We start from the raw sequence: 11,225 nt of genomic DNA, 5'->3' as shown, positions 1-11,225 counted from the left end.
TTTGCTGATGTTCTTTTGTCGCAAATCACTCCTGAAACTTTTCTCCATCCACTCCATCCTGCCTGGACTCTCTTTTTCACTTCTTTACCACAATCCCCATTTTCTTGGACAGTGGACCCCAAGTACTTGAAGTCCTGCACCTTTGTGACCTCACTGTTCCACCGGCCTCCCTCTCATTCACATGCACCTTGTCTTGCTACGGCTGACTTTCATTCCTCTTCTTTCAAGTGCATACCGCCACCTCTCCAAGTTCTCTTCCACCTGTTCCCTGTTCTCACCACAGATCACCTTCAGTCAAACATTGCTTGCAAAAAAACAACTGATGAAATAAACACAAACGTTCATGAGTTGAAGATAATTTCTCTTTATTAAAAAGAAAAATAAAATAAAGCCAAGGAGAGCAGAACAGTTAAGCAGCATCCAGGCTTCTGATTGGTTAGTCAGCTGGGAAATAAGTTGTTCAATTGGTTTTCTGCTCTCAGGTCAGTTAATGAGGCGGTTTTCTTCTTTCATGAAAAAGTTAGATCTCCATCAGTTGATCCGTTCCAACAATGACCTCGTTCGTCCGGTCAGCTGAAAAGGAAAGAAACGTTTATTTAGAATCACTACATTTGCTCCCAGTTTGTTTCTGGATTGATTTTAAGGTTATTTTATTTGTTTTTAAATGTCTTCATGGTCTCGCCCCACAGTATCTGTCCGACCTGCTCCAGCTGTACGTTCCCTCACACACTCTCAGGTCAGCAGATCAGCTGCTGTTGGTCGTTCCAAAGTCTAACAGGAGGCTGAGAGGTGACCAAGCGTTTTCAGTCGCCGCCCCTAAACTGTGGAACGAGCTGCCTTTGTACGTCAGACAAGCTGACTCACTTCCTGTTTTTAAATCTTATTTGAAGACACCTTTTCATCTCTTTGGCTTTTATATCAGCGTGAAATGTTGGTTTTTACTGTTTTTAAGTTATTTGTTTTATTGTTTTTACAGTTTGCTGTTTTATGATTTGGTAGTTCATTAATTGTATGGTATCTGTTGAGTTTATAGTTTTTATGCTTGTATGTGTTAGTGTACAACACTTTGGCCAACAGTGTTAAATAAAGCTGTTTTATATTGTATTGATTTTAAATGAAAGACTTTAAGACATGGACATCAGAACTTGCCGGTCCACCTCTGACAGTTGCGGTAAAAGATTTTTAACAAAAATAAATAAATAAATAAATCAAAAAGGTAAAAATGCCCACGTCACTAATAAATTTAATATGTATGATGCTCCATCTGAATGTGTTGAGACCAAAATTATTAATTACAACTGTAACATCACAACCAAATACAAGTTGTGCTAATGAACATGTAATACGTGATGCAGGTGAGTGTTTTGTACACAGTAGTCCCTCGTTTATCGCAGGGATTTCCATTTCCATACCCTGCCCCACTCCCCACAATAAGTGAAAATAGTAGTTTATTTTAGTGTATATATATATATATATATATATATATATATATATATATATATATATATATATAAAAACTTAAACTAGCAAATAAACTCTAAGCGCTCTAAAAGAGCACAGTATGTCATGATCTCCTCTCTCTGCCACCTGCTGCTCTCTGCAATCTGCCAGCACTCTTGGCCACACCCACTTCTCCCCTGCAGAGTGGGGATCATGACACTTTGCAGGAGGGAGCTTCTCCCTGCACCTGTGGGCTGCACACAGGTGCAGCATGTGCTAAATAATTTAAAATAATTAATTTTAAATAAAAATCTGTGCCAATCGTGTAGCACATCCATCAATCAACCAATTGTGTGTCATGTCCAATCTTACTTTGAAAAACCGTGAAAGAGTGAGTCTGCAAAAGTCGAACCTCAAAGTAGTGAGGGACTACTATATTTGCACAGAGTCAGGGAACATTTACACAAATACAGTTTGAACCAATACTTAAGCAATGCTACTTAATTTTTTAAATTAATGTAACAAGAGCTACTTGACTGCTTGAACACTTTGTGCACATTAAAAATTATACTCCAAATCAGAATTATTATTTTTGTACATGATTTTTGTTCAGTTTCAGTTACACACAAAATGTTCAATTGATTGATTATTTGAAAAAAAAAAAAAAAATAACTGCAAACAATTAGAAAAGCAAAAGGTCTATATTGATACAGGAAGGGATGTTAGAGACCAGACACCTCAAACTTACTTTTTTCTTAGTCTAGACCTGTATCATATATATTTTTTAACCAAAATTGAATTCATTTAGCATTAAATTGTTCACTTTGCCTTTCATTTTCTCTTTGTTTAGGTCTATTAAAAATTCTACTAGGATTCAGCCTTTTAATTTGCTTTGGAAGTGAATCAGTTGTAGAGGTACATGCAATGATTACTTTCTAGGAATTTCATTAAAGCGATAAAACAGCAGGTTGGAACAGTCTAAGCAGATCCACACACAAGGAAAACAGCCACAATCACAAATTTATTGCTGCAGGTTGTCACGAACATCTCATTTATCAAAAACATTTTAAATGACAACTTAATAAATCACTTCAGGTGCATATATTTGGATACAGTAAATACATAAATGAAATCTATAAGTTCCAGGCAGCCATGAAACAGAGTGTGCTGTAGTTTGAATATTAATTCGTTCTTAAAATTTAATAAAAAAAAATATATATATCTGCTTCAGAATCTTGAATAGAATACAACTCACTCTAAATGCTACACTGGCCCTTACAAACTAATCAACTCATTTTTAAATGAACCAAGTTTGGCTTTCTTAATCAACTTTCCTAACCCAAAGCTACACTCGGTTTAAGGAGCGCAGCCACAACTTCTCCTTAGATCCCTCCATCACTAAGGTACCGGTACTGTTCCAAAGTAAACGGTGGCAGAGAGCAATGTTCCATCCACACAGACCGGTTTTAGTGTGAAGGAATCTGTTGCTCAGAATGAGCTTACCACTGTTGTGTGAAGAGGAGGACAAATGAAGCATGGGACAGCAGGGGAAGGAAGAGGAGATGGGAGTGAAAGGGAAGAAAAGCCAGATGAACTGTCAGAAACTAGTGTCGCTGTGTTGCATGGATACCACATTTCTTTTACTCAGGCTGATACCAGGCAAAGTGTAAACCTAAAATAAAAACGGTTCAGCATTTGTCTCAACAAATGCAGAAAGATGTGATTTTACTGTGAACAGATTGCTCTCATCAACACAGTGGGGAAGGCTAAAAGAATGAAAAGAAGAGTATTTCTCTATAGTTACTGTATAAATGGACATCAAAGCGTGCTGGAAGGAGGTATTCATCTTTTACATATCAACACCCGATGGACCAATATGAATGCAACGTGTGTGTCTGTTTGTCTCAGGCTGTCAGGGTGGTCTTTGGCTGCTAACAGCCTCCGCAGTGGGGTGGGCGGCTAATGTCTTTAGCAGCCTATGGTCAGCCAGCTACATTGGCAACAAGAAGCAATATTGTATTTACTTAAACATTTAATATGACTACAATATAAAAAAGAGGAGAGGAGCTTTCCATTTAACAGAGTTTAATATAAAAATCAAGGACAGGAGCCGATTGCAAACCGCTGTGGAGAGATTTAAATTAAACAGTTGATATCTTTAACAAACTTTTTACATTTAAAAAAGATAAATCTGGTCCTCTGGACATTCAAAAAACAAAACGAAGCAAAACAACAAAAATTAGAAATGTTTAGTCTTTCATCCGAAAGACTTCCTCAGTCTCAGGTGCTGTATTCAGCTCAGTCTCTTAAATAACACCTTCTCAGAGTGGATCAACCGGTTTGCTGCTGACAACCAAAACCAGCTGATCACATGGTCAAGAACCATCAGCCTAATGATGGATCATAAATTTGGTCCAGAGGACCAGATTTAACTTTTTTAGATTTTTCTACCTGGATTATTGAGCATGCATCAGGATATTTTTTTCATTTAGTTGTACTTCATATTGATTGTGTTACTGGAAAAAAGCCAGATTAATATAAATAAAATAAACTGGATGATTCCAGGACATCAGATGTGAACTCTTGTAAATCTCCAGTGCTTTCTTTCAAATATGGTAAAATACTTATTCATTCAAACCTTTTATTTATGTGGTGTCTTACGTGTTTCTATGCTAACAAAACACCAGCAATTTATATACATTTGACTTGTCACTACTACGCACAATACAAATACAAAACACATGTTTACTAGTCTACTAAAGAGATTATTTTTAAATTATGTATTTATTGATAAAATATTGATAAAAATATAAAAAGTGCATTCTAAAAAGCCAGTTGTGTTTACTAAAATTATGTGGGACAATAAAGACGGATATTATGAAACAAAGATCTACATTCTAGGGGTGCACCGATAAATCGGCCCTGATTTCCTTAAATTTGGGTGATCGGATATCGGCCGATACCACTTTTAGAAACCAATTTTTATGTAGTTTTAACAATTGTCTAAACTTCATTTATATTTCAGAGCACTACCTCATGGCCAGTTGACACAAGTTTGTACTGTTTCAAGGGTATGATTTTCAATAAAATAATATTGGAAAATTGAAGGTGCATTGTGACTTATACCACCTGACAGTGTCGCTTATAAAACTAAATCGGTATCGGCCATAATTGAGTAGGCAGGTCAGACTTTTTAGAGATCGGTGATGGGCCAAAAAACTGCATTTGGTGCAGCCCTACTACATTCTATTAGATAAATAGAAGCTGGAGGTTTGTGCGACTACAGTATTTTGTGCAACATTTGTGTACTCGGCTTAAGGTTGCAGAGCATTAAGTGAATAAGCACTAGACTGAGGAACAGCTTCTACCCTGAAGCTGTTACTCATAGATCCCTATATTGGATTATCACTGTGAGAGGAAAAAAAAAATCACTGTAATGCCAGTTTGATTGATGATATGTGATGCTGATTATCCATGCTGCTGATCTCATGCTGCTGATTATTTCATGCTGCTGTATTCATTCATACTCATCCACTCACACAGACTCATGGTCGTGCTGCTGTTGTTCAGCGTATTGTTTTGCACTATTAGTGTGTAGCGTATTTCTTAGTTTATATCTTAGATCCTTAATTATCGTTTTTTATAATTTATATTTTTGCTATTGTTGGATGTAACTGGGACCCTGTGTACACAATTTCATTCCACCTCATGTACCACATGTAATGCGAATGATAATAAAACCTACTTGAACTTGAACTTAAGTTTCTTGAGTTTAGTATCATAATCGAATATTTTAATAAAAATAACTAAAATAAAAAAAGGATGTTAAAGCAAGATAAGCTTTGTTGCTGAGCAATGACACACCCGTTGCTCCAAAGAGGTCTCAACAGTTTCATTTGATTAAGTTTTTATCTCAAATTCAAAGCGTTGTTGCCTGGAGCTCCCTGCTGTTCACTCAATTAGGCTGCTCAGTCTGGTAGGCGAGCTTGCTCCCTATTTCTTACGTTTGAGGGTGTGTGTGCATGTGTGTGCACGTGCATGTGGATGTGGCTGCAGGCTGCTGCTGTTGAATTCCGGGTGGTCCTGTTCTGGCCCTGCTCTCTAACCCCTCCATCAATGTAACACACACTAAGACACAGTCGTACACACAGCTAGCTTTGGGGACAAGAAGAAGATTAAAAAATATATCAAAATAAATATTTGACAAATCAAACTTCAGACTGAATAAACTTCTTTTTGGCTCAGAATGCTTGGTGGCACATATAAACAGATACCACACGCTTAAATTAACACTTTATTTGAGTCAGCCACAGAAATGAAACGAGATTAGCAATAAAACAACAAAACTTGGACATAACCTCTCACTGATAGCACTTGTTTGAGTGTAGTGGCTATTTACTACAATGGATACTGGAATCATTAAATAACACAGTTTGACACTTTGTGTATAAGTATACAGTTGCAATTGATGCATCACTTTCACCTAAACCATTTTGATATATTTTGATGTGTCCTTTTTACTGGGAAATGAGAACCTTGACAGTTATTTATTGTGCAGAAGAAAAATCATTTTGTTTTGAAAAATATAATCTTTTAACCTTACAGCTGGTCAAGCCCTTATAAAGTATGAAAAGAGTACAGCATATGTCACATTATTCGCCCATCAACTAATTATTATACAGCAATCTATAGCAATGATCTGGACAATCAAAGATCTTGTATACCATTTGATCTTGATTTGTGATCTTGACCATGAAGCAGGAGTGATGAAAAGTGCATGTGACACTCCCGTCAAGTGATGATGCACGCGTGTATCAAGTTTCGTTAAATTATCTTGCGCACGAGAACATTAACGGATGTACAAAGAAAATACCATATGTCCCGCCTTGGAACGGTGTATAAAAATATTCTAATTTTTCATAACACAACATGCCAACGATCCAATATTATATATCGTTAAATCTGTTTGTTTAACATTTGCTAGTGTGTTAATTAGAACAACTGAGTAACTCTCTGATCTTAATAGGAACTGGACAAATAACACTTTACAAAGTTTGCTGTGGAGTTGTTTGTTCAATCACAGCAGACAGCAGCTTACAGAGTCTCAAACACACTGCATTGCAGAGCCACTCACATGACAACACATGAGGTGGACACCAGATGAGCTTCTACTTTTTATTATATTTGGCTTAAAAAAAAAATAAAATCAACCCACATCCTGTGTTTTCTGCTTTAACGTCACAAATTAGGAGGTTTTAAAGAAAAATCTTATCATTAATATATGTCACAAATCAAGTGTGGCTTAAAGGTATGTGCTGACAACCTAAAAAAATAAGAAGAAATTCAGAATCTGCTTTTACGTGTGCATGCGTTTTTATTAGTCTCACCTGCTGGTTCGATTCTTTGTCCGTTTCCCACCAAACAGTATTTGAGGTCTGCTCCTCTGCCAATAATTGCATTACTGCAGATCACACTGCCCTGGATGTTACATCTGCAAATAAAAGATACAAGTTCTATGAACTGAGTGTTTGCTGGATTTATACAAACTTGTGTCTACTTCCCATTAAATTTCTGCGTAAGGAGGTGATCATCTGTGCACAGAAAACAGTTAATATCAACAATCTAGCGCTCCTTTAGGTAGAGAGAAGACACCTAAAACCAGACGCAGCAGTGCTTGATCAAAAAATAAAATAAAAGCGTTTAAATAGACTTTAAAGTGACTTCACTGAATCTAAGTAGTAAAACAGTTGTGAAGGGAAATCCACTAATACACTTCTCTTACGTGGTAACTCCAAGCTCCAAGGAGGTGAGTCAGTGACTGATGAGTGTTGAAACATTATTTTTCAACCTGGGTGCATGTTTTCTAGGCCCTTATGTATAGAAATGAATGCCCAAGCACATACACACACCGGAGTACCTCCAACCATGGCCTTCCTTCCACAGCTGCTTGCTCACCGAGCAAACAGTGTGGACAGGGAGCCACAACAGAGCTCGTACTTTCCCCTCCACATCAAGGATCCTCAGACCTGCCATAAAAACTCTAAAATATCCAATCAGCTGAACTTAATGACATGTCATTAGCATACATGTTAGGCAATAATAACAGCAACCTAGTTTGTGAGTGTCTTGTGTGTGTTGCGCTACGCCGGCAGTGCCAACCCACCATGCATGCTCACATTCAGCCAAACCATCACCATAAAATTCTTGGAGACAGACACAGACGGCCTTCTGTGTCCACCGCCGACTAACCATAAAGGGCGTGTATGTGCAAGTGTGTGTGAGATTGAGAACGTGTGTGTTTCAGTAGCTCTGGAAGCCCAGTGGAGAACACAGGTGGGTCTTGCCCAGGCAGTGACGCACACACACTTGGCCCATGTACCCCTCTCTCTCTCTCTCTCTCTCTCTCTCATACACACACATGCACACACACGTTCGTATTGCTCTATTTTATTCAAGTGGTTAGGCCAGTGTGTGTGTGTGTGTGTGTGTGTGTGTGTGTGTGTGTGCGTTTAAGTGACTACCTAGGAGGTGGTGGTGGTAGTTGGTGATGGGAGATTACAAGATTCAGAGTTTTGTAACATTAGAGAGAAAGAGAGACCACCAAAGAAGCTTCGAAGCTGAAACACCACTAATTACTAACACCAGGGCTCCTCCTTGTCATGACCCCCACATCCTCCCTTCCCATTACACAAACACACACATACACACACATTGCACAAACACATATACACATATCGACCCCCACCTCCTGTGCCAACCCCCCTATAAAGTTGACCCCTGCTAGTCCCCCTCCCAAACACGCAGTGCTTTGTCAACAAGCTCTGGTCAGCTCCAAACAAAGAAACCAGAAATGTGAGGGGTTTTTGCGACATGCCTAGGGTCTGCTAATCCCCTCATACTGGCTCTTTCTTTCCTTCTTTCTCCTTCCTTCTTATGTCCTCAGAGCAAGAAAAGAAAGAATTGCAATTTCTTTCTTGCGTGCTAGCTTGCTTTTCCCTTCGCTTCTTTCTTCCCTTCTCTTGTCTCTCATTCTTTAATGGCTTTGTGCGTGCACCTACACGGGCATGATGAGGGTGGCTGGCTGGGGTCCCTGAAAGGCTTAAGAAAAGATGGTAAGGGACAGAAAGAGAGGGAGCAATGGTGTTGGAGCCTTGATGAAAAGAAAAGGAGGAGGAGTAAGAAATTGAGATAAAAGAAAAGGAGCCTATGAATGAGTGCATTAAAATCTGGACTCGAGGCCAAGATGAGTGTCTTTCCTCTAAGATTTTTGGCTATGAGGCTAAACAGATCAATCTAGATGCTAATTTTACTGTAGCCACTGCTGCTCCCAGTGCAAGTTCTCGTAGCCACAAAGCAGTTCGTTCTTCAAGTTAAGCCCAATGTTCGTTGTCTGCAAATGTTCATCAAGCCACATCAGTACTAATTTTACTGCCATTATAAAACTATGAAGCAGATTATACTAATTTTTTTATTCCACAGAGGAGTTGGAGCCAGTTTTAGTTCCTTCATGTGGCATTTCAACTTTTAAAGAATTCGAACAGACCTTTTTAAACGTCTGATTTGCACTAATAAAAAAAAGCTGCACATTTTTAAACATTTAGGCCAATTCTTTGAAGTGGTGGTTGGAAATTTTTGCTAAATTATTCTTTTGTTGTTGTTGTTGTTGTTGTTGTTGTTGTTGTTGTTTTACAAACAACAAAAAACAAACACAAAGAAATTTAAAAAAGGACAGAATTGAGTAATAAAATAGTTAATGGTAATAGAAAAGTAAATTCAGTTGTGAAGCTGTAATCATTATGTCAAATTTCTGGGGATAATGAAACATTTAGCACATTTAAGGACAACCATTAAAATAGAAGTGTTTATTTTAACGTCCAAGAAGAGATCTCTCACATGCCAGCTGAAACATATGCATGTGTTGTTTGACTTCAGCAGCTTTGTGCTTGTTTGGCACTGGTCTTTGGCTGCTCTCACACCAGTAGATGCTTTGTTCACGCAGCGATTCCTATTTGACCTCAGAGAGCACAAAAGACAAAACCTGCTACACCTCCTAGACACACATATATGTGAGCATCTGTCTTACACACACACCATTTGGGTTAAAGCATCAAGAAAATTTAATAAAAAACAAAACTGCACCGAATGAGAAAGTTTATCACAACCTATATTAACAAAAAAGGCAAAAATCACATGGAACTTGAGCAGAAAAGAGCACATTTGTTTCAGAATATTTTCTTATAAACCACTGGACTTGAAAGTACATGTTTTCAACAAGTGTGTGCATGTGTGTTTATAGACGTGTGTGTTCTCACCCTTCCTCGACAGTAACTCCATGCATGATGATGGAGTTGGCGACTTTGACCTTCTCCTTCACGGTGGTGGAGTTCCCGATAGTGGATCTTTTTATGGAAGTCTTATCTGCTATCTGGCACAGAGCTCCGACCATACTGTCTGATCCCATCTGTGAGCAGAACCCAAACACTAACAACTCAAAAATACACACATACTACACAATAAGCAGATTCTCGTAACACATATTGCTGACTTAGTAAACTTTTTTTTTCTCACTCCTAATTAAAAATTACATTTAAAAAGTAAGGACCTGATGTGTGGGTTCAATTACCTGACATTTGTCAGAAATACCAGCAGATGGATGAACTGCTGGCTCCTCCAACAGTTTGGGGGCCTAGTTATGAGAAAACAACAAAAAGTGAGATAGGATATGCAAAAAAAAAAGGCATATGGAGTGGTATAAAAACAATTTGTAGAATTCAAAAAGGTTACAAATTCAAAAGTTCTTGCACATATTTAGATAAACTAGTTTGCAGAGTAAAAGCTGAGCTTTTTTGTGGACATCTCTGTCTTTTCCTTGGAAAAAAGACTGCGTGCAGTCCCGCAGATTTAAAATCATGCTTGAATTTAAATACAACAAACCATTCAGAACTCATGTAATATAGAAACCCGGATCCTGTGAGGATGCATGTCAGAGAAGCAGGCTTACTGTCTGACTCACCAGCCGATTTGCTTCTATGTAAGCAGCAAGAGTGTTAACACGACAGCACAGGCCCTGGTCCATAATATGGACGTAGCAGCGCAGCTTCCCCCCATGGTAAGCCTCACTCATGTCACCACGGTGATCGTTCCAACAGGAGCGCTCCTGGGCCAGTTGGAGGAGAGGCTCGTCCCGTGACGAGATAAGGAGCTCTGGGAAGAGCCAAAAAAAGAGCACAAAGTTAGAATTTCTCTGCTACAATCGTCAGGATTTTCTGTTTTATGTTATCCAGTTAGGAGGAGCAAACCAGCCTTGATTTCATACAATAACGAGAGCTGGATCCAAACTGATGCTATGCAAGTACGATTTAGAGATTTTAAACATGTTGTACTGGTGAGCAGTGTTGATTTTCAGTATATTCTCGTGTACGGTTCTACAGTGTCAATAAAAACAATAACCATGGTTTGTAGAGCCGTCGTTCTTTTTCTGGGTTTGATCCTCCGAGTCATCTTTCATCTTCTGACTGTTAGCTGCCTTTGAAAACTGCTTGCGCACCAAATATGGTACCAACTCGCCACGAATCGATGAAATAGACCTAAGAAACAAAGAAATGAAAAGAAAAAAGAAAACTCTTTTTTTTTACTCAATACAAGTGAAACTTGTAGACAAAGCAATGTCTTTTGCACCCAACAGTGTGCACATACTCCAAGCTTGGGATTGTGTCTTATACCCAACTAGAATATTAGTTTTACAGGATATATATATATATATATATATATATATATATATATAT

General features: G+C 38.3%; 1 protein-coding gene across 1 annotated transcript in view; it reads right to left on the bottom strand.

Moving 5' to 3' along the window:
* Positions 1 to 429: 429 nt before the first annotated feature.
* The window catches only part of eif2b3 (eukaryotic translation initiation factor 2B, subunit 3 gamma), a 35,581-nt gene continuing 24,785 nt past the window's right edge, over positions 430 to 11,225 (bottom strand). Inside the window, exons 6-11 of the mRNA XM_037681324.1 lie at positions 10,891 to 11,027; positions 10,454 to 10,644; positions 10,064 to 10,126; positions 9,753 to 9,901; positions 6,828 to 6,931; positions 430 to 573 (exon numbers count right to left, since the gene is read on the bottom strand). Of these exons, the coding sequence (XP_037537252.1) occupies positions 521 to 573; positions 6,828 to 6,931; positions 9,753 to 9,901; positions 10,064 to 10,126; positions 10,454 to 10,644; positions 10,891 to 11,027 (697 nt within the window). The 3' untranslated portion in view covers positions 430 to 520. The remainder of the gene's footprint in view (positions 574 to 6,827; positions 6,932 to 9,752; positions 9,902 to 10,063; positions 10,127 to 10,453; positions 10,645 to 10,890; positions 11,028 to 11,225) is intronic.

This window comes from Nematolebias whitei, chromosome 9 (assembly GCF_014905685.2).
Source record: "Nematolebias whitei isolate Nwh7 chromosome 9, NemWhi1, whole genome shotgun sequence".
Taxonomy (NCBI): Eukaryota; Metazoa; Chordata; class Actinopteri; order Cyprinodontiformes; family Rivulidae; genus Nematolebias; species Nematolebias whitei.
The sequence above is the reverse complement of the archived record's forward strand: the minus strand, read 5'-3'. Positions and strand labels throughout refer to the sequence as shown.